Source organism: Nyctibius grandis, chromosome 17, assembly GCF_013368605.1.
Source record: "Nyctibius grandis isolate bNycGra1 chromosome 17, bNycGra1.pri, whole genome shotgun sequence".
NCBI classification, from domain to species: domain Eukaryota; kingdom Metazoa; phylum Chordata; class Aves; order Nyctibiiformes; family Nyctibiidae; genus Nyctibius; species Nyctibius grandis.
In genome coordinates, this window is record NC_090674.1 from 9,757,700 (window position 1) to 9,783,150 (window position 25,451).

At 57.8% G+C, this 25,451-nt stretch overlaps 3 protein-coding genes across 3 annotated transcripts; 2 read left to right on the forward strand and 1 right to left on the reverse strand.

Annotated features, from left to right (window-relative positions):
* The first annotated feature begins 1,064 nt into the window (after positions 1-1,064).
* On the forward strand, positions 1,065-13,478 carry UBQLN4 (ubiquilin 4). Its single transcript, XM_068414587.1, has 11 exons — positions 1,065-1,226; positions 3,431-3,582; positions 6,147-6,352; positions 6,676-6,938; positions 8,182-8,340; positions 9,071-9,296; positions 9,664-9,803; positions 10,234-10,317; positions 10,924-11,039; positions 11,653-11,830; positions 12,265-13,478. Exons 1-11 carry the CDS (start codon positions 1,065-1,067, stop codon positions 12,415-12,417), a joined length of 1,839 nt encoding a protein of 612 aa, XP_068270688.1. The 3' UTR covers positions 12,418-13,478.
* A 6,959-nt stretch (positions 13,479-20,437) lies between these two features.
* LOC137671151 (G patch domain-containing protein 4) lies at positions 20,438-22,896 on the forward strand. The gene is given in 7 exon segments (XM_068414514.1): positions 20,438-20,550; positions 20,890-20,963; positions 21,053-21,145; positions 21,353-21,460; positions 21,613-21,716; positions 21,827-21,877; positions 22,006-22,896. Coding segments are annotated over 7 exon segments (1,053 nt in total). The 5' UTR covers positions 20,438-20,474; the 3' UTR covers positions 22,553-22,896.
* NAXE (NAD(P)HX epimerase) lies at positions 22,853-24,783 on the reverse strand. The gene is made up of 6 exons (XM_068414515.1): positions 24,599-24,783; positions 24,150-24,258; positions 23,931-24,041; positions 23,712-23,825; positions 23,475-23,622; positions 22,853-23,390 (listed from the first exon to the last, which is right to left on the reverse strand). Exons 1-6 carry the CDS (start codon positions 24,781-24,783, stop codon positions 23,188-23,190), a joined length of 870 nt encoding a protein of 289 aa, XP_068270616.1. The 3' UTR covers positions 22,853-23,187.
* Between the last annotated feature and the right edge of the window lie 668 nt (positions 24,784-25,451).

Genomic DNA, 25,451 nt, shown 5'->3' on the forward strand with positions numbered 1-25,451 from the left:
GGGTGGCCTTGTCCCCAAGGGACACCCCAGGGTGCTGCCCCAGCACCCAGCTCGGGGTGCCATGGGGTTCAGGTGAAGGAAAGCCCAGCTGGGGGGTGCCGGGATCGGCCAGACACCCCCAGACCCTGCCCCTCGGTAGAGCTGGTGGCTGTTGGCACCCAGGTCTGGATCAGTCCCGGTAATAAGGCCACGGGGTGGCAGGAGGAGGCTTGTTCCCCACAACGAGCCCAAATTAAGGGGGGAGGGTACAGCCCCCACTGGGGTGCCCGGCAAAAATGGACCCGTTAGAGCGGCTTTAGCAAAGGGAGGGGGTACAAATGGTGGGGCTGGGGAAGGGGGTGGGTGCAGGATGGATCCAGCTCACCAAGGGGATCCAGGCTGGAGCCAGCTAATAAGGGGGGGGGGGTGTCAGGATGGATCCAGCTAATGAGAAGGTGCAGGATGGATCTAGCTAATGAAGAGGTGCAGGATGGATCTTGCTAATGAGGGGGGTGCAGGATGGTTCCTGCTAATGAAGGGGGGTGCAGGATGGATCCTGCTAATGAGGGGGTGCAGGATGGATCCTGCTAATGAAGGGGGGTGCAGGATGGATCCTGCTAATGAGGGGGTGCAGGATGGGTCCTGCTAATGAGGAGGGTGCAGGATGGATCTAGCTAATGAGGAGGGTGCAGGATGGATTCAGCTAATGAGGGGGGAAGACGGATGGATCCTGCTAATGAGGAGGTGCAGGATGAGTCCAGCTAATGAGGGGGGGTGCAGGATGGATCCTGCTAATGAGAAGGTGCACGATGGATCTTGCTAATGAGGAGGGTGCAGGATGGACCGAGCTAATGAGATGGTGCAGGATGGATCCTGCTAATGAGGGGGGTGCAGGATGGATCCAGCCGCCCCCCCTTTGCCCCCCTCTCACCGCCCCTTTAAGCCCCCCGCCCCCGCGGCACTGCAGCTGCCCGCCGAGCCGCCAGGGGGCAGTAGCGGCGGCGCGGGGAGGCACCAGGGCGCCGCTCTTGCGCGGCGGGGCGCGCGCCGCCTTTCTCTGGCGTCGGCCCGGGCTGGCGGCGAAGATGGCGGAGCCGAGCGGCGGCGGCGGCGGCGGCGGGCCCGGCCCCGGCGGGGAGGGCGAGGCGGGGCTGGGCGGCCCCGGCGGGGCTCTCATCCGCGTCACGGTGAAGACCCCCAAGGACAAGGAGGAGATCGTCATCGCGGACGGCGCCTCCGTGCGCGAGGTGAGGGCGGGGGCGGGCCTGAGGGGTGTGGAGGGGCGAGAGGGGCCTGGGGGGGGGGCCTGGTTTGGGGGTGAGGGGCTGAAGGGACCTGGGGGGCCTGGTTAGGGGGTGAGGGGCTGAGGGAGGGCTGGTTTGGGGGTGAGGGGAACTGGGGGGGTCTGGTTTGGGGGTGAGGGGCTGAGGGGACCTGGGGGGGGGCTGGTTTGGGGGTGAGGGGACCTGGGGGGACTTGGGGAGCTGGTATAGGGGTGAGGGGACCTGGGGGGGCTGGTTTGGGGGTGAGAGGACCTGAGGGGACCTGGGGAGGGCTGGTTTGGGGGAGCTGAAGGACTGGGGAGCTGAGTGTGAAGGCTTTTTGGGGAGGGAGCTGGCTTTAGGGAGGGGAGAGGGCTTTGGAGGGAGAGTGAGGGAGCTGGGTGCCCTGAGAAGTGGGGGAACATGGCTTGGGGTTGGAGGGGAGGGACACGGAGGGCTTTTGGAGACCTGGCTCCGGGTTGGGGGGGAGCTGCGGAGGCTTGGGGGGCACCCCTGGCCTTTGGGGCCTTGTGGGAGCCAGGCTTTGAGGGAACTGGGTGAGGGCAGGTGCTTGGAGGGTGCTTTGGTGGGGGCTTTGAGTGGGGAGCTGACACTTAGATGGGGACAGTCCTGGTGAGGGGGAGATGGTCCTGGGTGTAATCTGTGGGTGTCAAAACCAGGGTGGTATTGGGGATGTGGGAGGGGGGTGTGTGAGGGGCTTGGAGAGTGGTTTTGTGGGGTGGAGGATCGGGGTGGGGGCCTGGGGGCTCGGCCCATGGGCCAGGCTGCGCGGGGAGCAGGAGGGAAGGTGTTCCTTGAGCGGCTGGTGCGGGCAGGGTGCTGTGATGGGGGGAAGCGGCTTTGGGGGCTGAGCCGGATGAGTGCGAATGGGGCTGCCTGGGGGGAGGCAGCCAGGTGTTGTGGGGGGGTCTGGACATGGGAGGCAGATCCCTCGGGTGAGAGGAGAGGGGCTGGGCACGTCTTTGAGGCGAAGGTTGGATGGAGCGGAGGGAAGGGAACATCAGCCTGTGTGTGGGCTTGGAGGGGTGTGCTCCTGCGAGGGCACGGTGGCATGGGGCGAGCGGGAGGGGGCTGGAATTTGCAAGGACTGGCTCCAGCACCATCGAAGTGGCTGTGCCCCACCGGGGCAAGGTGACGTTGGCATGGCTCTCGGCTTCTTGGCTTGCTGTGCGCTTTGATCTGGGGTGTAGGGCACGAGGTTGCGGTGTGAAAGACCTGGTGGAGATCTCTGGGGAGCAGAGTCGTGGGGCAGGCAGGGGCTGTAGGACGTGTGGCCATCCTGGTCCGCTCCTGAGAGCCCGTCGGTGTAAGCAGGACATTAAGCGACGGCTTTGTGCAGAGGAGGGCACGAAGCTTTACAGCCAGGATGACCCGGGGTTCAGGGCTGCGTTCTCCTGGGTCTTGTTTTTGAGGGTTCTGGTTCGAAGGCTGCGAGCTCCTCTGAGACAGGTGTGTGCTTCTCTTTCCGTCCTGGCCTTTCCCTCTGAATTTGCTGTAGTTTGTGGCTTCCAAATGCAAGGCTTTTTTTTTTTCCTTGCACATCAGTTTGGGAATGCCCCGGCTGGGCTAGCAGTGACCATCTTATTGGCAAGTGTTAATCCCAGCCCATCACACAGTAAAGAGGTGTCCGTGTTACGTGGCGTAGCTTGCTCGTAGGGAATTCAGTTGCAGAAATAGGAATTGGAGAAGACCTAGTTTGTTTCCATTGGCTGATAAAGGATTGTTCCCTTTTCCATAGAGCTCTGTCCTCTATTAAAGCAGAGTTGGGCTTTCCTTAGGAAAAAAAAATCAAATGAGCAGAGACAAAACCAGTTCAGTCATTCAGAGGATAAATGGTGTGTTTGGATTAGACCTAAGAGACACACTTGATCTTGCTTTGGAAGGCTTCAGCTCTTCTTGAGGTAATCACTGTATTCTTTCTGAAATTTACTCCACGTTTTGGAAGTGTAGAGCTTGTCTTTGTGTTGGTTGTTTTTTTTTCCTTAATGCCTCAGACATTCTCAGCAACCAGTGACTGAATTGGTACCTCTATGGGCTCCTTTTGGGTGAGGTACTGAAGGACCATCAGTTCCTTACGCTGTTTGCACAGTGGATATGATACCTGGAGTATTAGCTTTAAATTTCTGGTCTCGGTCCTTTGCCTGAAAAATGCTTTGTTTGTTTTTCAGTTCAAAGAAGAGATTTCCAGGCGGTTTAAAGCCAAACAGGATCAGCTGGTTCTGATCTTTGCTGGGAAGATCCTGAAGGATGGAGACACGTTGAATCAACATGGGATCAAAGATGGGCTGACTGTGCACTTGGTCATTAAGACTCTGCAGAAGTAAGGAACCGTTTCGTCTTGGGGGGCTGAGGGGAAATGGATGATGCGGATAAACGATGGTGGAGCAGCTCTGCCGCGTCGGTGACTGCAGCGGAGTGCCTGGCTTTGGGGGGTGTGTGAGGCTGGCAGCGGTGATCTGGCCAGAGAACTCTCCCAGGGTCTCTCCCTGCCACGGCTTTGCCGTGCAGCTGTGGGATTTATCGCTTGGTTTGTCTTTTCCCGAGGTTCCACCGCTGTGTAAGTTGGTGGCAAGTACCTGAGGGGGTTGGCTCTTCTTTGACACGTGTATGTGGCTTTGCGTATTTTGAGCCTTTGTAATTTAGTAATCTTGAAAGAACCCATTGGAACTTGATACTAGTTGTAACACAGATTACTTGCTGTTAAGGGAAATTACTTTCCTGATGAATTCATGTTGAAATTGAAACTAATACTCAGTTTTTCTTTCGCTTCCTATCGCATACTCTGCTCTGAGCCTGTGCTCGCGCTCTCTGGGGTGCCGCAGGAGGCGTGCTGTGCGTGCAGAGCACTATCTGTAGGGCAGGACAGCGTTTCTCCGGGGTACCTATAGGCACGTCTGCATGGGTGGGTGCAGATAGCGGGGTGCTGCGCCTCGGTGGGAGCCGTATGACCACGTGCACGCAGCGGTGGGGTTGTTAGTTCAAGCACAGTACCACAGGCACACCCCAAGGTAGCTCCCAGTTGGGACACGGCTCACTTGTGTCCATCTGCACCGTGTAGCTCAACCTGAGACAGGGATGCAGGATTGCCCGTGGGGTTCTGCAGAGTTAGGCTCTTCCCAGTGCTCTCCAGTGGAGTGGTGGGCACAGAGGGTTCTTGGAAACAGTTGCTGTGCTCCAGGCACAGCCACGTCTTGATCTCGAAACCCCCGTCGCAACCGTTTCTCGGGCTCCCCGCTGCAGCCTGATTGGGCTCCTGGTGAAAGAACGGGGCTGCGTCTCTTTGTGCAGGTCTGCTGTCCCCTGGGAGAGCTGCCTTACTGCCTTAGTCAAGATTAGTGCTTTATTTTTCCCCTCCTCTCTTTTTTACAAAGACAAGCAGGTGTATTGTCAGCTTCTGCAGGAGGCCTCTCTCTGGATTCTGTGTCTCCAGGTAGCCTCGTAGCCTGACGCTGTTCACCTCTGTCTCCGCAGCAAACTGCGGCACTTGTGAACCATTTCAGAGGGTAAACGAGAGCTCTGTCCTGGGTTGCTTATTTTTTCACCCGCTAATAGTCACAGATAAGTGCTTACTGAAGACATTACAGCCTCTTCCTGTGCTGAGAGAAACCAAGTGACCTTTCTCCAGCTTCCTTCTTCCTTTTTTGTTCAGCTTCCTATTTGCTTTGTTTCTCCACTCTCTGCCTCCCTCTCAGTGGCCTCTGGTTTTCAGCAGCAGTCAGGTGAGTCTGGAAAGTGGACAGGGACCTTTGGGTTTGATTTTTAAAGGCCTAGAATAAGAGTGAAAAAGGAAAGGGAGTTAGAGAAAGGAATCGTTCTTGTTTGGAAAAAAAAAAGTCAAGAAATTGTTGTTCTTGTTTACTTGTCAGTGGCATAATAGCATGTCTATTTGAGGGGAATAAAGTGAATTTTGTGGTCTAATTTCATGTGAAAGCTCTTCAGCACCAGCCCAGGATTCACTGTCATAACTGCAGATGCTTCAGAGAATCTTTAAACGTTCTCTTTTAAATTCCTATAAAAATCCAGAGGAGGAACTGTGATTGCAAGGTAGTAGCTTGGATTGGTTTACTCAATAAAGCTGATGTCCAGTGTGTGCTGTGCTGTGGCTTATGGCACAGTATCTGCATGTGAGTATTAAAAGAAGCTCTAGTCAACTTGTGTTGAACGGAGGAGCCTTGCATGCAAGGTACAGCCAGTGTCAGAGATGTGAATTCATAACCCAGCTGGCCAGAAACATTTCTGTAGGTTCGTGGGACAGATGCTAGCTGCCTCGTGCCTCAGTTTCCCTATCTCTAGAGTAATGCTGATCCTTATTTTTGCCCCCAGGAGCACTGATAGGAATATTCAGGGAGTATTTGCAGGAAAGCAGATTCTTGTTTACCCCGTGCACTAGCCCTGCTGTAACCTCCTGTGGTTTCTGTGGGAGCAGCAGGAGGATTTTCCTGTTTGGAGCAAAATCATTGCTCAAGGATATAGCTGAGGTAAATAGTTCAGGGTGATCCAAGGAAGAGCTAGATCCAACTCGGGGTAAGACCAGTCAAGCCACTTCGTGTGGGCCGGGAGAAGATGTCAGGGGCTGTTATGCATCAGGATGGGGAGGCAGATTCCAGCAGATGGAAGGCATCTGGGAGCGCAGCTGTGCAGGCGGGAATGGGAACAGGCAGGGCTGGCTGCTGTGGGGACAGCAGAGCGCAGGAAGGCTCGGTCAGTGCGGGGTGCACCGTCCTGTGTCCCCCCCAGAGGACTCTGGGGCTGGCTGCTGTGGGGACAGCAGAGCGCAGGAAGGCTCGGTCAGTGCGGGGGGCACCGTCCTGCGTCCCCCCCAGAGGACTCTGCTCACTGTTCCTGAATCTCAGGAGTTTAACGCTGCCTTTTGTTTCTTTGCAGGGTCCAAGATTCAACATCTGCTGCTTCTGCCCCCAATGCTGCTTCTGCCCCCACCGCCACCCCTTCTTCTCCTGCTGCCCCATCTCAGCCTTCCACATCCAGCAGCGCCGTTTCTGACACAGGGAGCGGCAGCAGACGGAGCAGTGGGTCAGGGACTGTGGGAGGTCCTGGAGATGGAGGCCCTAACAGTGCTACGTCCATCCTGTGTAAGTGATGGCTGTGAGAAGGTGTGACATGGAACAATTCCCTAGGGTTAGACCAAGGAGTCGAGGTCCTCGACCCCTGTAGTTGTCTCTGCTTGCTGTAGGCTTTGCATGAATCGTTTCCACCGGCGTATCTCAGGATAATGCCAAAGCCTTTAGAGAGGCATGTGTAGGGGGTGTCCTCCCTCCGAGCTGGCTGCCGTAGGAATATAGGATACCCCTAGATGAGCGTGGGTGCAGTTCAGCTGATGTGCTTGTCCTCTTTTTGCAGCTGCCGACAGTTACTGACTCACGCCTCTCTTCCCCGTGTGTTGTTCCCTCTCCAGCTGGCTTTGGTGGCATCACTGGGCTGGGCAACCTTGGGATGGGCTCTGCCAACTTCATGGAGCTCCAGCAGCAGATGCAGCGGCAGCTGATGTCCAACCCAGAGATGCTTTCTCAGATCATGGAGAATCCCTTGGTGCAGAACATGATGTCTAACCCTGACCTCATGAGACAGATGATCATGGCCAATCCCCAGATGCAGCAGCTCATGGAGCGAAATCCAGAGATAAGCCACATGCTGAATAACCCGGAGCTCATGAGGCAGGTGAGTCAGCACGCCAGGGCCTGTTTAAAGCATGTTCAAGAGCATCTTTGTGGACCAGCTTCAGTGTCTGCTCTCCAAAGGGAGCGTGTGAATGCCAGATCAGTGATTGTAGAGATCTCTTCCTTCCTGCTGTAAGCTCCCCACAAACAGATGGAGGTCTTGAGTTATGTGAATACTGATTACTCAACCCACATACTTGCAGCTCTTATCTCCCTTTCAGGGCTATTGAATCCATCATGTGATGGGCAAAAAAGGATGCTGGGATCATCCTGGTGTGCTGCAGACGAGGCTACTGTGTTCTGATTCAGGAATGGGAGTAAAAGCAGTCACAGAGAAGAGATGCTGCTGCAAAAGCTTTTTGTTCCTCTCTGTTTCTTTTGGTAGACTAAGTATAGACTACAGAGATGTACAGTTAATATTTTACTACCTGTATTAGCAGAGAGCACCAGTTGTAGGCTGGGATTCTAGAGGTCTGTTTTCAGTACAATCCTCAAAACAGAGAGGACTGGCGATCTGGAAGACCGGAGGTTCATTGGAAGGGAAGCGTAAGGGATGAGTGAGAGCCTGAGTGTCAAACAGCCCTTGACAGGACTCTGCTGTTGCCCCAGGAAGACTTGTCAGGAGGTCTTTCTGGGTTGCTGCTGAATGAGCCTAGTTTCCATCAGCTTCTCAGTTATCTTTCTTCCACCTGTGTCAGCTGTACGTGAAATTCCAGAGCTGTAGGACTACGTTGTGAATGATCCATATTTAAGCAGCTCCTCAAATGAGATCTGGATGTTCCTTGTGCAGGGGACACCCATCAGAAGTCTGCAGAGGGTGAATTTCTTGGTTTTCTTGAGATGGGAAGGATCCAATCTCTTCCACCTTCTCCGTTTTTGAATGCAGTCCATCTACTTTGAGTGGGAACATATGGGTGTTAAATGTTTGGATGTCCTGATACTGCTTAGAAACAAAACAATCTCATCCAGCTGAATTGAGGTTGAGAAGGAAGAGAGCTGAGCAAGGATGGGAGGAGCCAGGATCCCTGGGCTCTCTTTGCTTGGATAAATGATCTCTCTGCTCTCTGGCTGTGAAACGGGTTTAATTATACTCTTTCTTCTGGGAGCTGAGATTTAACTCCTGCAGTGCTTGGCTGGTAGATCTGGAGAATACCACTGGGCTGCTTAACCACTGTCTTGATCCACTCCAGTCTTCCATGGGTACACATGGGCCTGAGTTTTCCACATTTTCCTCCTTCTCCCAGACAATGGAATTGGCTCGTAACCCTGCCATGATGCAGGAGATGATGCGGAACCAGGACCGTGCTTTGAGTAACCTTGAGAGCATTCCAGGAGGATACAACGCCCTGCGCCGGATGTACACGGACATCCAGGAGCCCATGTTCAGTGCAGCAAGGGAGCAGGTATTGGCTGCGTTCCTGTAAGTGGGATGTAGTGTGCTGAGCATGGGAAAAGGATCTTCCCCTGACCCCCACGCTAACGGGACGACCTTCCCAAAGCATGGCTGTTCATCCCTCCCGCTCTCCACGACGGATGCAGCCACTACAACAGGAGAACGTTGTGCAGTGCCTGTCATCTGCTTTTATTCCACAGTTTGGTGTCTCTGAGCAGCGACCTGCCCTCTCTCCTTTGGTCTCCAAACAGGCTGGATGCCAGCCATCGCTGATGTGAAGGCCCCATAGCTTCGTTAGCACAGCCCTCTGCTCTCAGCCCGGCTTACTGTATTAGCTCAAGCCTGACGCCTTTGGATTGGAGCTGGCTGAGATCCAGCTGGCTTGAAGCGCAGCAGGAGTTGAGCGCAGGTCTGTCTGCAAAGGGCTCTGCAGACATTCTCCAGTCTAGCATTACCTACTGGTATGTCCGGGTGCTGATTTTACAGGGATGTTTTGAAGCCCTGCATTTGAGAGCCAAATCTAGGGCCGTGACCACTTCTTGAGCCTGGTCTTTTTCTGAGCGAGGTGTGTTACAGATTACAGATTTCTCAGGAGGCAAATTATAGCACGTGTTTAGCAAACTCTGGACCTGGATGAATACGATCGGCTGTTCCCTCGCTCGTACACTGGTGGGGTTGGTCCCACATTCTCTGCCAGGGCTAACTGATTACGGCTATTTCTTTTTTCTCTTTTTCCCTAGTTTGGCAACAACCCTTTCTCTTCCTTGACGGGGAATTCTGATAGCTCAAGCTCTCAGCCTTTGCGGACGGAGAACAGAGAGCCGTTACCGAACCCCTGGAGCCCTACACCCCCTGCTTCCCAGAGCCAGGCGCCCAGCAGCGAAGGGAGCACCGGCTCGGCAACCACCCAAAGCACACCGACTGTATCCAACCCCTTTGGGCTGAATGCTGCTAGTATTGGGGCTGGTATGTAAGCAAGAGAGGAACCAGAGGGTGCTACTGACTGAACAGGTCACCCAGGCTTCCTCGGAGGGTGGTTCCCTCTGGCATTTGAGTGCCTGTCCGTGGCTGCTCTCCAGATGAATGATTTTAGCCCAGTTGCAAGCACAAATGGGTTATTTCTTGTGTGCCTGTCGGAGGGTTACTGTGGGAACTCTGATGTCCCTGCAGCCCTCGAGAGCGTGGGAGAGCGGCAAGCAAAGCACTGCCATGGTTGTCCCCAGCGATATTCACTGTGGGCCGGGGCATGAAATAAAGGCATTGCTGTTATGTGTCATGTTGTAAGGGTTTGTAAGGGGTTTTCCCTTGTCTTCTCTTCCCTTTCCCCTCGCAGGCATGTTCAACAGCCCAGAGATGCAAGGACTCCTGCAGCAGATTTCTGAAAACCCTCAGCTGATGCAGAACATGATCTCCGCCCCTTATATGCGGAGCATGATGCAAACTCTTGCCCAGAACCCGGACTTTGCGGCACAGGTAAAAGTGTTGCAGTTGTTTTCTATTGTCAGGCCGTGAGCACGATGCTTGTGAGAGCAGTCCTGTAGCTGGAGTGGTTCCTCTTGCAGAAACCAGAGAGCTGAGTAAATGAATATAGACAGTTTTGTTGTATTTCTGGGTAGCTTGAAGGCAGTCACAGTACTGAACCCTGTGTCTTAGCAGAACCCCTAACAAAAAAGGGCTTTTAAAGGGTCATGGGAGTGGCCCTTCTCTTTGCCCGTGGCCCCCGTTCAACACTGCTGCCAGCCAGAGCTGTCCTGTTTCAGTCCCCGTTAGCAGGGGACCATGTTGAAAGCCCAGGGAGGGCGTCAGGGGCATGACTGACTTAGTTCATGGCTTAGTTACGTAGGGTTTAACAGCCAGTGGCAGCAAAGCTCTGACCCTCCCTACGTGTGCTGTCTCTTGCTAGATCATGGTAAATGTCCCCCTCTTTGCTGGGAATCCACAGCTTCAAGAACAGCTCCGCCTTCAGCTCCCTGTCTTCCTGCAGCAGGTAAAGGCCCCTGTCTGGCCCTGTGCTGCTCTCGGCCCCCGCGCTCCAGAGCTTTTCTGTCCTCTGTAGGAAGGGGAGTATCTCAGCTGCTTGGGCAAATGGACTAGGAAATATGTGGGATTGGGTGGTTTGGGATGTGAAAGGAAGGGGTTTGTACCAGGGAGAGAAAGGAAGAGCTTGTGTAGACAAGGCAATCTAAATTACCTAAAGGTAGACTTCAAATTAGACTACGTGAAACCCCCGTGCTGACAGTCTCTCACTGTAATGAGTTACAAAAATTAAACCAGCTAATTGTGCTAGAGCAGCTGGCTCACTCAGGTAAATCAAATAAAATCACTTTAATTCCAAAGGCACGTGCCCCCAGTTCTAATCGGATTCACCTAGTTCGTTCAGGAAGTTCGATCTAAACTCGATGAGTATCTCTGTAGGATGAGCCTTGCAGTCTGGAGACTTGAAGGAGGAACCAGACTCGCAGGTTCGCTCTGGCTGCAGGGCGAGAGGCGCAGCTCCGTGCTGATGGTTGTTCAGATTTCGAGCTGGTGGATCTCTGGCTGCGGAAGCTCTCGCTGTTTGGTACCGCTGTGTCTTTTTTGCCTTTGTTCCCAGATGCAGAACCCAGACTCCCTCTCCATTCTCACCAACCCCCGCGCCATGCAGGCACTCCTCCAGATCCAGCAGGGACTCCAGACGCTGCAAACGGAGGCCCCAGGACTAGTGCCAAGGTAAGAAGCGCTTTAGAGTGGGTTTCTGCAGGCAGAGCTGACATGCTTGATACCAGCAGGCAGGCTAGCTGTTTATTCATCGAGGAGATCTGCTATGGGCACTCTGGCAGGGGCACTTCTGCACGTGTGTGTGTGCCTGCAGGCCTCTGGGCTCATTAGCACTTTCTGCTTGTGTGTACTTCACGTGGGAAGTCCTTAACCCTGCCTTTTTGGAGAAAAGGGTTGGAAAACACTTGGTCTCTGCCCCATCTTTTGTTTGTGGTATTCGGTATTGGCTGAACTCAAGAATTTTATCTCTGGAGAACGGTGTGAGATGCACAGCCACAAGGCTGGGTGGGTTTGTTGGGGCAGCCCTGAGGCCTTCTGCTCTCCGGCAGCGTGGGTCACGTTCAGTCTCTGCAGTTCCTTTCAGGCCTCCGTTAGGATTGGTTACGTCCAGCGTCGTGTGTGACCACCAGGATACAAACACGGTTTAATTTACGAAGCTGTCCTGTAGTACAGGCCTCAGCGAGGGCCAGCCTGGCAGAGCCTGCTGGTCACCACGCTGCCCAGCTCTCGGGGGGCACCCAGAAGTGCCAGCTTGCCTCTGAGCGCACCCTGCCTTCCTCCGCAGCCTCGGCTCCTTCGGCATGCCTCGAATGCCCCCGTCCTCCACAGGAGGAAGCACAATCCCGGAGAACCCCGTTCCCTCCGCTTCGACGCCGGCCAGTGCCTCTCCAGCTGGGGGTGGTAACCCCCAACAGCAGCTCATGCAGCAGATGATCCAGCTGCTGGCCGGAGGAAGCTCTCAAGTATGTAACACCCAGCTGCATGCTGATGTGCTTCTGGGGAGGGACATCTCCAGGGTGAGCTAGAGGTTGTCCACATCCCACCCTGCTCTAGGGATGTGGTCCTCAACAGGTTTCTCTTGGCTGTGGTGCTTTATGCTAAGTTTGGTGTCTCAGGGTGGTTAGTTCTTTGGGGTGTAGTAATCCTTTGCACAGGTTTGAAGCTAAGAGTGCCAGGGATCCTCCTCCCGGTGCTGCTGTCACCGTAGGTCCAGAGCTTGGACTGACTGTGTGCAGTGTGGCTGCTGAGCCAGAGCCCATGGGGAGGTGGGTGACAACACTGAAGGAGCCTGGAGTATTTCAGTACACCTCAAGGTCCCCACTCAGCTGGCCCTGCCCGTCTTGGATGTCCATCTCTGCTCTCTGACTCTAAGGTCTTTGTCCTTTCCCCTCTGCAGGCGCAGAGTCCTGAAGTGCGATTCCAACAGCAGCTGGAGCAGCTGAACGCCATGGGCTTCATTAACCGGGAGGCCAACCTCCAGGCGCTCATTGCCACTGGCGGAGACATCAATGCAGCTATTGAGAGACTGCTGGGCTCCCAGCCTTCCTAAACTCTTTGTCATGCTGCCCCACAGACGTCAGCACATGCATCCATACACATGCACAGGGGGATCTTTCAGGAAAGCCCACCATCATTTTCATATCTGACAGCTGTCCATGTATTTAAAACAAAAAAAGATACAGCTTCACCCCTGACCTTCCTACTAAGTTAAGATTTCATGTTGAAATGCTCTTTAACTGGCTTGTATGTGGATTCCAGTTCTCATCGTGGCCACAGAGACTTCAGATGTGTATTTTTTCCTCAATATGCCCTCTGTCTCAGACACTCTTCTCTCTCTCTCTAGATGGTAGAGGCGATACTTCTAGTTACTTACCTGAATGATTGTGTTTTGAGTAGCTTGATTTTAACTGTTCATGAATTCCCTCCCCTAGCCCTCCTTTCAGGCAAATATTTAAAACTTGAGCCAAGTTTGGGTTTTTTGGTTATTTCTCCCAGCATCTTCTTGGGAATGGATCAAAAGAAAAATTGAAATGACCTGGAAATTTCTGATGTCATTTGTCTTAATGTTCTGTTGGGTGGAGTGAGCCTGTCCCCCTTGCACACAGGTGCCTCTGATCTGGTAGAGGGTTAATGTGCATGAAAACTACAGTTGAAGTGTGGCCTCTTTACACTCTTGGGATGGTGTAATGGAGCCTTCAGGGATCAGGCTTGCTGTTCTTGAACTTGAGTTGAAAGTGCCGTGCAGAAGAACGTGTTTGAAAGGTGTGTTTCTGCCCAAGCAGTTCAGTTCTTGCACAGTGGTGTTGGGGGTTTGGTTGACTCTTGTGCTCGGTAGGCTCATTCCTGAAAGTGTAAAAACAACAAAAAGAAATTGAAAAAGAAGTTAATGATCTCTTCGCTTCACTGGAAAATGTTGAAGTTCATGTTCTTCTCAGTTTAGATCCATCCTCCATTCCCCCCCTCCCCTTCATTTTGGTGTGTTTGAATGTTACGACCCTCCAGGAAACTCCCCGAGGACCAGCAGGGTGATACTTTCCCAAGAGCCTCCATGGCTGTGTAATTTGCATACCATTTTTATCAAAGAAAAATAAATGCGCACAACCATCCGTCTCCCTGCACTCCATGTATCTTCCTTGATTGCCACATTTGAGCTGAATGAGTTCCCTTAGTTCCTTGTGATCCACGTGTCTTGTCCCCCACACTTACCTCTTGCAGATAGCGTGGGGTGTCGTGCAACCTCCCCACCTCGCCGGGCTTCCTCCCCTCTTGTGTCAGGAAATCTTGTTGCCACTTTTTAAGAAAGTCTTGCCCAAAATCTGGCTCTAAACACGCCTGTTTGGAAGCTTCCTTTGAATTAGGGCCTCTCAAGTATGTGTAGGACAGGCGAAGAGCTGCTTGTAGTTGGATGACCTGATCCAGAGTATATTTAAGTTTCTTTTGGTAGGGGAGGAATGGGGAATGGGAGGAATCCTGGCGCTGCTTTCTTGTCTACCTGTAAAACCTGCTGTGCGCCCAGCTTGCTTCTGAGTTGGAGATGGGATCTATCAATTCTCGGCGGTGGTGGAGAGCGTAGGTGGAGCAGTGGTTGCTTGAGAAAACGTGGGCTGGAAATGCTCCTGCCTTCGTGTATGTGCATCGCAACGAGACTGGGGTTTTTTAGAGGAGGATTCAGAAAGCCTGGCTTTAATCTCTTCTCTTAGACTCTGCACATACCTGTGGATTTCTTTCTGCAACCTCTCAAATGTAAAAAGAATTTGCAAAGGGTTGTGTAAGGATGGCTGCTGAGGTTCCTGATGGCACGGGCAGGGTCAGAGCTCTTTCCTAGTGTTGGTAATCAGCCCCTTTGCAGAGAAAAATGGGCTTATAAAAAGGCCTTCATGTTCTCCTAGATTTGGTGGATGTCCTTTGCCTGCACTAAGGTCTGTTTATCTCTGCTCCGTCCCCGTGCAAGCCAGCTCTTGCACAGAATGAGCTTGTGGGAGGACGGGGTAACCCGGTGAGTGAGAGGGAGCGGAGGAGGCAGCTGGAAGGAGCGGTGGTGCTGCTGGGGTACGTGGAATGGAGACGGACCCCCCGTCTTCGCGATAAGGTTGTGCTCTGCGCCTGAACCTCTTTGAAAAGCAAAACTAGGCCCAAACCCGGTTGTTTCTGGTGAGCCACGGTCCTTCCAGCTCCCTCCTCGCTGTGCTGATGTGGTGTAAACCCCACCAAGGCCGGGGAGCTGGTGTGCTGCTGGCTGGTGGGACAGAAGCTTCTGACCTGTCCCTCTGCTTCGGACCTAGGAGGGACAAGGGGGTCCAGGGAGTCCAAAGCAACGAGCCTGCCGAGAGGGAGGGCTCCGGCGAGGCTGTGGCTGCCGTCGCTGTCTGGCCTTGGGCTGGTGAGGTGGAGCAGAGCTGGTGATGCTTCGGCGTGGCTGAGGCTGGAGCTGAGCTGTGCAGGGGCTCCGTGCTTGGTGCCTGCGAGCGAATTCAGCTGGAAATAACCCTGCGTGGTGGAGGGATGCTGCGGGCCGCATGGGCAGGCTGCTGGGAGTCACTGAGGAGAATTAACGTGCTGCTTGGAGAAGTTCTTGCTAGGATGGTGTTTTTTCTTAAGCTGGGGTTGTGCTTTTCCAGAGAGGGCTCTGGACAGGGGCAAGTGCGTGGAGGCCTTCTCCTCCCAGGGAAGGAGGAGAATGATTGTCATTATGTGGGGGAGAAGCGAGGAGGGGGAAACGCCAGGTCTTCACAGGTCGGTCAGTCTTCAGTGTCTAAGAGGAAAATGTTTAAGAGGAAAACCCATTTCTCCTGTCTCTCCGCGCCGCAGCGTCCGCTCGTACGTCAGTTTGAGATCGTTCCTCACCTGCTGCCAGCCAAGGTGCTAAACTAAAGATAACGGGGCAGGCTGCTATCTCGGCTGGCAGCCCCTGTTTGCATCTGATGTTCATCTCCCAGCTCTCCAGCTTCCCCCGGGGCGATTTGGCAAAGCCGCCACCCTCCTCTGTGCTGCTCCCGAGGGGCTTTGCTGTCCTTTGCCAGATGGATTCGTGGCTTTGGCACAGGGCAGAGGGGAGCAGCCACTCCCCCCCGCGGGGAAGAGGGTGAGCTCGGGGAAATACTTGGTGCTGGCGCATCTTTTACCGACCCCATAGCCCTTACGGGAGATGTTTCCCCCAAGGTTGTGCTGAGCACGATATTTTTAGTGGGCTTTTTGCGTGTGTAGCTGCTCCAACTGATGCTCTGCTCCTCCTTATTCCTTGGGGAGTGGAAAAGCGTCGTGATCCGCCCGTGACCACGCGCTGGGATGAAGGGCTGAGCTCAGGGCTCTACCCTGGCCCTGCCTGGGCTCTGGGCAGGGTAGTGGGAGCAGCAGTGTCTCCCCACCGTCTCAAAAATGGGGTGAAAAGCTGGGAGGGAAGAGCCTGGGGCTTCCCCAGCATCTCTGGTGGGAGGAAGGGGCCAGGAGGATGGTCCCAGCAGGGCCCGGAGGTGGGATGGATGCAGCAGCTCCAGCCCTGGGCATCTGCACAGAGATTTGGGTCCCACCTTCGGTGGGGCCAGGCTTGGGAGGGACCAGGCAGCTTTGAAGGTTGGTGAGAAAGGAGGTTTTTAGTGAAAACTTAATCCCTTCCCGAGAGCTTTCCCTAATCCTCAGTAATGTGCTGTTCAAAAGGCCTCTTTCAAAGGAACAATTGCACTTTCTCACTGTTGTAGCTCTCCTTCCCCCAGGAATTGCCCAAAGGTGTTCCTGCCTGCCTGTTCCCTCTCCTTTTTCTCTGATAAAATACAATTAATTCCTTTAAAACATAACGGAAGAAGCAATTTCCTCAGCAGGTAGCGGCAAATCTGGCTGATCGATTTGGAGAGATTTTTGCTGTCAAGGACTTATTTTCACTTTATTCCTCCTCGCTTCCCTGGAGGAGAACCGCAGCCTTTCCCCCCCCCCCGTTAATGCAACTCTTCCAGCTTTGAAATCAAACTTTTTAAATGAGGAGGAGGGAGATAGTGCAGGAAATGAACATCTACATTTCTTTTAAGAAACCATTTTTTATTACTAAGGTCCCCATATTATATGTATTATATTGCACTGCTGCAGCATCTTTTCTCAGCCACAGGAGCTGTAAGGAAGGGCAGGAGGTAGAGGAGGCTGAACGCTGCTCCTCGGCCTCTCCGCTCAATTCTGCAGCATTTTGGGGCAGAAAACCATGATTTCGAGAGTGGTTGGGACGTCGCCAGCTCGCTCGGCTGCCTGCCAGCACGACGTGACCGTGTCCCGTTCAGGTCCGTATTCATGTTGGTTGATTTTTAATTTGATAACCTCGTTCCCTGCAGCTGCCCGCCCGCTCCTGGCCGTGTTTCATCGGGGTTTGTTTCAGCGTTCCCAGCTCGCGGGGTCGGCTGTGCCAGGGCCAGCGGTGCCCGCCGGCGTGGAGCCTGTGCCCCGGGCAGGGCGGAGACTGGGATTTGTTGTTTGACATTGGGAACAACAAAAATCACCAGTCTTCCAGCCTGCTCCGGGGCTGAAGGACGTGCGGGCGGCGAAGGGTCGGCCGGAGATGTCCTGGGGAGAGAGAAAGGGACAGGGGTGGCGTTTGGGCACCTGCCATTCCCTCGGGGTCTGCCCATGCCTCTCCGTGGCCCCGTGTAGGGTTGGGGTGGGTCTGGCTGACGCCTCTGTGTTCGCACCCATGGGTGCACAGGGGGATGTCACCCACAAAAGCCAGGGGGTTTCTGACATGCGTCGGGTCCAGGGTGCCAGAGGGGCTTTGCAGCCCGTGGCCGCTGCTGGCAGCAGTGACACAAAGGACATTGTGCCTAATGTCCCCCCGCCCGGTGCTGGCGATGGGTCAGAGCCCCAGCTCAGCACCCCTGTCCTCGGGGGGAGCCCGGGCTGGCAGGGGACTGCTCCAGCCCCGTCGCTGCCCGGGATGGAGGAGAACCTTCCCGTGCCACCCCGCCAAGGCTGCTGGGTGCCGGGATGTTCCTGCCCTGCTCGTGTTTTCCTGGGGCTCCTGGTGGCAACGTGCCCGTCCTCGCTGCCTCAGTTTCCCCACCCCGAGAGATACCTCTGGGGTGCGGCCGTGAGACGCCTCCTCCACGAAGGTTATTGCTGCTTTTTTTTTTAATCCCAGCAGACAGCAAGCAGATAGGAGTGAAATATGGAGCAGCCAAGGCTGCTGCCCCGCAGGCTCCGCGCTGCTGCGCTCACCCGGCTCGGCGCCACCCTGGAGATAAGCCCCCAGCGCTGTCAGCGAGGGGAGCGGGAGGGGAAGGCAGCGGGAGCGGGGTGCGGGGCAAGGAGAGGGGGGAGCGATGGTCCGGGGCCGGAGCGGGGCAGGGGGTGTCCCTTGGCCCCGGCAACCGCGACGGTGACGTGCTGCTGCTGCTGCCTGCGAAGTGCAGAGTTGGTGCCTTTGCTGGCTGGGGGCACGCTCCAGTGCACAGCACATGTGCCCCAGCGCACACCTTGTGTGCCACACACCCCGTGCACACCCCATCGCACACCTTGCACGCCGCACACCCCACGCACACCCTGTCACACCCCATTGCACACCTTGCACGCCACACACCCCGTGCACGCCCTATCACCCACCCCATCGCACACCTTTTGTGCCACACACCCCGTGCACCCCCTGTACACCCCCATCGCACACCTTGCACACCGCACACCCTATCACGCACCCCATCGCACACCTTGCACGCCGCACACCCTGTCACACACCCCGTCGCACACCTGTGCACCCCCTGTACACCCCATCGCACACCTTGCACACCGCACAGCCCGCGCACACCCTATCACGCACCCCATCACACACCTTGCATGCCGCACACCCCGTGCACCCCCTGTACACCCCATTGCACACCTTGCACACCACACACCCCATGCCCACCCTATCACACACCCCATCGCACACCTTGCACGCTGCACACCCCGTGCACCCCCTGTACACCCTATTGCACACCTTGTGTGCTGCACACCCTGTGCACACCCTCTCATGCACCCCATCGCCCACCTTGCACGTGGCACACCCCACGCACACCCTATCACACCTTGTGTGCCGCACACCCCGTGCACCCCCTGTACACCCTATTGCACACCTTATGTGCTGCATACCCCATGCACACCCTATCACACACCCCATTGCACACCTTGCACACCGCACACCCTGCGCACACCCTATCACACACCCCACCGCACACCTTGCATGCCGCACACCCCACGCACACCCTATCACGCACCCCATCGCACGCCACACACCCCATCACACACCCCATCGCACACCTTGCACGCCGCACACCCCGTGCACCCCCTGTACACCCCATTGCACACCTTGCACACCACACACCCCATGCCCACCCTATCAGACACCCCATCGCACACCTTGCATGCTGCACACCCCGTGCACACCGTCACCCACCCCATCGCACGCCGCACACCCTGTCACACCCCATCGCACACCTTGCACGCCGCACACCCCACGCACACCCTGTCACACACCCCATCGCACACCGTCACACACACCATTGCACACCTTGTGTGCCACACGCCCCACACACACCATCACACACCCCATCGCACAACTTGTGTGCCACACACCCCGTGCACACCCCATCGCACACCTTGCACACCGCACACCCTGCGCACACCCTGTCACACCCCATCGCACACCTTGCACGCCGCACACCCTGTCACACACCCCATCGCACGCCACACACCCCACGCACACCCCGCCGTGCACCTCCTCACACCCCCGCTCACCTCGGGCCTGCCCGTCCGTCCTCCCCCGCGGCTCTCCCAGTCCCGGTGATGCACGAGGAGCTCGTGGCAGCTCGGGCTGCCGGTGCCCAGCCGGAGCACGGGGCGAGGAGGCGTTGGCGCGGGGACACCCCGACATACGCTGCCACCCCCCCGCGCCACGTCCTCGTCCGGCTTTAGGAAGCGCAGCCGGGCTGGAGCAAAGGGGACGCGACGCGGGTGCGTGTCACCGTCCCTGCGGCGTCACCCCTGGCCAGCGGGGCGAGGGGTGCCGGAGGGGGGGGTCCCCGGCTCCGCGGGTGCCCCCGAGCCCGGGGTGCCGGCAGCTGCCAGCGACTGGGGGACTCGAGCGAGAGGCGGCCTTGGTGACAGCTCTGAGTGGCAGCTGGCGAAGGGACGGAGCTGGGAGGGACGAGGACACGCGGTGGCGGGGCCTGGCCCCGGGCTGCGCGTGTGGGGGGCGTGTGTGTGTGTATGCATACGTGTGTGTGCATGTGCACATACGTGTCTATGCACGTGCATGTGTGTGTATGTGTATGCACGTGAATGTGTACAGATGCATGTGTGCACGTTTTTATGTGTGTACATGTGCACGCGTGTAGGTGCGTGTGCGTGTATGTGTGTATATGTGTGTGCACACCTGTGAGTATATGTGTACACGTTTTTGTATATGTGTGTGCCCATGTGTGTATGTGTGCTCACGTGTCTGCATGTGCACGTGTTTGTATATGTGTGTACATATGTGTGTACATATGTGTATATGTGTGTACGTGTGTACATGTGTGCACGTGTCTATAAGTACACGTGTACGTGTGCACGTGTGTACACGTGTGCACATGTATGTGTGTGCATGCATGTACACATGTGTACACGTGTGTGTACATGCGCGAACATGTATGTACATGGGCGATCATGGATGTACATGTGTATGTGCGTACATGTGCGTACACGTGTGTACATGTATGTGCGTGTGTGTACATGTGTGTACACGCGTGTACGTGCGCGAACATGTATGTACGTGTGTATATATCTGTACACGCGTGTACATGTGTGTACATGCGTGAACATGTATGTACATGTGTATATGTGTACATGTGTGTACGTGTGTGTACATGCGTGAACATGTATGTACATGTATGTACACGCGTGTCCCTGTGCCCCCCCCAAACCCCCGCCCCGCTGGGGGCGCTCCCGGCCCCTCCGCGCGCATGCGCAGACCCCCCCCCCCCGCCGCCGCCGCCCGAGTGCGCCTGCGCAGACCTTCCCCGTGACCCCCGCCCTGCCCGGCCACCTGCGCATGCGCAGTCGCCGCTTCCTGCCGGGCGGCAGCGTGGGGCGGGCGGGAGGCGGCTGAGGGGACCCGCCGCCATGAGCGCCCCGGAGCCGCCGGGCCGCGGGATGCGGTTCGCGGAGAGCCAGCTGCGGCGGCACGGCTGGCGGCGAGGTGGGGGCCGGCCCGGGGTCGCCGCAGTCGTGTCCCACCATCCCTTGTTCCTCCCTCAGTGTCCCCGGCCGTGCCCAGGCCCCGGCCCCTCCAGTCCCTGGCTCTTCCCGGTCCCCAGCCCCCCCCGGTCTCCCGGCGCCCCCCCGGTCCCCGGCCCTCCTTGGCCGTCCCCAGCCCCCCTTCCCGGAGGAGCAGGGCCTCACCCTCGCAGCCTCACCCTCCCCACACTGGGGGTCTCGCAGCAGCCCCCAGCCCCCGGTGGCTTCTCCCGGCTGCGGGGGGGGGGTGCTCTGGAAGGGGGTAGCCGCTGCGGCGAGTGACGGGTGCCCTTGTCCCCAGGGCAGGGGCTGGGAAAGCGGGAGGACGGCATCGCTGAGGCCATCAGGGTGAAGGTGAAGTGTGACACGGCGGGGGTGAGTGCAGCCCCCTGCCCCGGGAGGGGCTCGGCCACAGCGGCCACCACCGGCTGCAGCCATTTCGGTGGCCCCTCTGCACCCTGCAGGTGGGACACGACGCGGCGGAGCCCTTCGCCTTCCACTGGTGGGACCACGTCTTCAACAAAGCAGCTGCCAACATCGCTGTGGAGGCCGGGCAGGTAGGAGGGCTGGAGGGCGGCGAGGGGCACCCAGGCTGGGCTAGGATGGGGTTGAAGACACGTGAGGGCTTTAGGGTCCCCTTTGTGCTGCCGTTGTATGTCCCCGCAGCACCTCGCATGGGGACTGTGGTGGCAGAGGTGCTGCTGCAGGGACTGAAGCCCCTCAGACACAACGCTCCCGAGCCCTTTGCATCTCTCTCCCCCCAGGATGGCGTCTCCATGAAGACTCTTTCCGAGGAGGGAGTCAGGATCAGCAATAAGAAGCCCCGCAAGGCCAGCAGCGCTGGCAGCATGCTGTACGGCCGCTTCGTGAAGGTAACCAGCCCTGGACGTGGCTCGGGGGGCAGCTGGCGTCTCTGTGAACTCTGCACCCCCCGCCCTTGCAGCACAGCCTCCCCAGCCCATCGCTGGGCCCCCTTTTCCCTTGTCCCCCTTTCTCACGGCCCCTCTGCCTCTCCCTGCTGCAGTCAGCCACGCTCACAGCGTGTGGGGAGGAGTCCATGAAGCTGCCCACCGGCTCAGAGAGCAGCGAGGAGGAGGAGGAGAAGCTGGACCTCTCTTCGGCCAGGAGGTGAGGCTGGGGCAGCGGTGTGTGCCCCGTCCCCACGATGAGGCAGTGGGGAGGGACGAGGGCTGCGAGGGGGAGCCCCGGGGGTGACACGTCCTGGCTGTGTCCCGTAGGCTGACGGACGAGGAGCTGATGCGAGTGTGTGGGGGCCGCACAGCACACAAGTAAGTGGTTGGTGGGGACTGCACAGTTGGGTTCCCCCCTCCTGGCAGGGGCTTTCGAGCAGGTGGGGCTGGGGGGTGCGTTCCCTGCCAGGGAGGTGCCCAACCCCGGCTGCCCACCATCGTTGTAGGGGGGCCCGTCACGGCCTGACCATGAGCGCCAAGCTGGCACGCCTGGAGGAGCAGGAACGAGCCTTCCTGGCCATGTACCGACACAAGGAGCAGCAGTGTGAGCCCCAGGGAAGCAGCCCCCCAGCAGAGAAGCAGGGCAAAAAGAAGAAAAAAAGGAAACAGTGCAGGGACGGAGCCAATCCCGAGGTGCTGCAGAGCCAGGAGCCAAGCGGAGAAGAGGAGGTGGTGGGAGAGGAAGGGAAGGTCGTGAAGAGGAAGAAGAACAAGAACAAGGAGCCAAGCAGAGAAGAGGAGGTGGCAGGAGAGGAAGGGAAGGCTGCAAAGAGGAAAAAGAAAAAGAAGCAGGAGGAGGAAGACAAAGAAGAGCCAGTTGAGACAGAGAAGAAGAAGAAGAAGAAGGAGAAGAAAGTCTAGGAAGATGAGGAGGAGGAGGACAAAGAAGCGCTGGCTGAGACAGAGGTACCTCTAGAAGACACAGATGGGCCAGACCAGGCTGGGCACAGCCCCAGGAAGAAGAGGAAGAAGAGGAAGAGGGAGCCAGAGTGAGCAAGGGCCAAGGCTGCCGGTACCATCTGGCTGTGAGGGTCCCAATCCTGCCTGCTGGCACTGGTGGGTGCCCAAGGGTGCTCCCAGCTCTGCCCAGGTGGAGCCCAGCGCTGTGGCCCAGCTACGTGTTCACTGGGCTGGGACTGGTTGGTCTGGAGCTGGATTATTTCACTCCCTGAGCCTTCATCCCATCAGGGGTGACCCCAGCTCCCACCAGGCTCCTGGGGCAGGGACCCATTTGCCGTGGGTCTGTGGCAGAGGGACGCAAGGGGACAGACAAGACCCCACAGAGTACTGAAATATTTTTTCAAGGGCACTAATAAATCTTTATTGCAGTGAAACTATCCGGTGGCACAAAATATGTGGCAGACCCCGGGGTCCTGGGTCGCATCTACACCTAGAAGCACTTGGATTTAGGTAGCAACCTCAAACAGAGCCTGCCTGGCAGCCGCCCCAGCGGTCCCAAGCTCCTGGGGGCTTTGGTTTTGATCCCGCTGGCAGAGCTGGGTAGGACTGAAGCGCAGGGAGGTGCTGAGCATCCTCCTAGTAGAGAGCTGCAGCTTTGGCAGAATTAGGCCCTGATCTGCTGTGCCAAAGCCTAGCCCAGCACCCCAACCCCCTGCTGAGCCCCAGCCCTAGGTGAGCTGCAGGACGCAGTCTGTTTTGGGGTACGGTGGCAAGTTTAAGGCGTATTTCTCCTGGAGCGCGGGGGGCACAAACCTGCCCCCGAGGAAGTGGTAGCGGCCGGTGAAATGCGTTGCCGCCTTCTTGGGTGCCGTGAGCGAGATGAGCATGTCGGGCTGGAGGCCGTCCGCCTTCCCCTTCTCCACGTCCCAGCCTGCAACAAGCCCCGAGGCCAGGCTGGAGCCAGGAAAAGACCCCAGCCAGGCACCTTCCTCCCGTGGGTCCGGCTGTTACTCACCCGAGGGGATGTCGATGCTGGCGATGGGCACCGTGATGCGCTCGAGGGTGCTGAGGATGCTGCCGAAGGGCTCCCGCACCGCTCCCTTGAAGCTGAACCCGAAAATCGCGTCCACGACCAGGCCGTAGAGCTCATCGATGAGCGCAGCCTGCGGCGGGGAAGGCGGTGGGTGAAAAACAAGATCCCCTGGGCACGGCTCCGAGGGCAGCCGCTTCCTACCCAGGGGCTGCTCCTCACCTCGGCTGGGAACTCGGGGAGGAAGGGGATGTCCATCTTCTGGCACTGTGTGGTCAAACCTTCGAAGAGGGGCTTGCTGGGGCGCTTCGGGTAATACACGGTCGGCTCGTAGCCCTGCAAGAGCAGGAGGGACCTGAACAGCGAGCAGGAACCCCAAAGCTTACGGGGATGGGGGTGTGCGGGGACGGGCACCCTCCCCTCCCTGCACGAGCGACTCACAAACATTTTGAGGTGCCGGGCACAGACCAAGCCGTCGCCGCCGTTGTTCCCCGGCCCGCACACGACCAGCACGGTGGGCTGGCTGGTGGTGAAGGAACTGGGTGGGTAGGCCTGGTGTGGGGCAGGAGGTGGAGGGTTATGCTGGGGAAATGGGGCCATGCCAAGGTGCTTGGACCCCCCCCCCACCCCAGGACCACCGCCGGCCTCTCACATGCCCACCTTGGCGATGGCGGTGGCGCAGCTCAGCCCCGCCAGCTCCATCAGTTGGTCCACGCTGAACTTGTACTCGGTGAAGAGCTCCTGGTCGATGGCCTGAGCCTCCTCCTGCCTGGGGAGGGAGGGTGGCACCCCCGGGGGCCTCGAAACCCAGCCAGACCCCGGCTCTGCGGGGTCAGGGGGCAGCCGGGATCCCCTCGACTTCGCAAAGCACTCGCGAGCGTTGGGGGGACAACACAGGGTCCAGCTCCCCACGCTGAGCCCCCCCACCCCGTGCACCCCCGTGTGCCTCTACAACCCCCCCATGTCTTGCCCAACCCCTCTGCCCCCTCTCCACCCTATTAACCCCCCCTGCACCCCCCCAAACATCCCCCACACCCTCTACCACCCTCTGCACTTTTTGCCCCCCCCCCCTTTCTCGCAGCCCCCGGCCGCCCCCTCCGCAGCCGTACCCGAGGAAGCGGAGCCCCCGCGGGCCGGGCCCGGCGCTGGGCCCGTGCATGGCGCGGTGGGGGCGGCACCGGCTCCGGTCCCAGCTCCGGTCCCAGGCCCGGCTCGGGCAACGCCCGCCCGCCCGCGCCCCCGCCGCCACCAGCAGGCCCAGCCCCAGCCCCAGCAGCGCCCGCGGCCCCGGCATGCGGCGGGCCCGGCTCGGCACGGAGCGGCACGGAGCGGGGCACGGAGCAGGCGCGGGGCGGCCCCGGGGCGGGGCGGAGCGGCCATCCGCGTGCGGCGGGGCGGGGCGCCGGGCTCGGAAGCGGTGACCGCAGCTCTTCCTTGTCCCTCCAGACGCCCCCCGGCCCCCCCAGAACCCACAGTCCCTCCAGACCCCCCCCGTTCCCTCCAAATTCCCCCGGTCCCTCCAGATCCCCCTGATTTCTCCAGATCCCCCGTCCCTCCAGACGCCCCCCGGCCCCTCCAGAACCCACAGTCCCTCCAGATCCCCCCCCGGTCCCTCCAAATTCCCCCCCGGTCCCTCCATATACCCCCGATTTCTCCAGACGCCCCCCGGCCCCTCCAGACCCCCCTGAACCCTCCAGACCCCCCATTCCCTCCAAATCCTCCCGGTCTCTCCAGATCCCCGCGGTCCCTCCAGACTCCCCAGTCCCTCCAGTCCCCCCCTGGCCCCAGCACGGAAAGGACGACAGCAAAGAACCGGATTCAAAACCGTGTTGCCTCAAGCACCGTGACCGGGATCCCACCGGTAGCTCGGCCCTGCCCTGGGGGACCCGCGGTCCAGGCCGGCTCCCGGTGACACCGCCAGCCCCCCGTGGGAAGCGGCCATCTCCCCGCTGGCCTCCACTG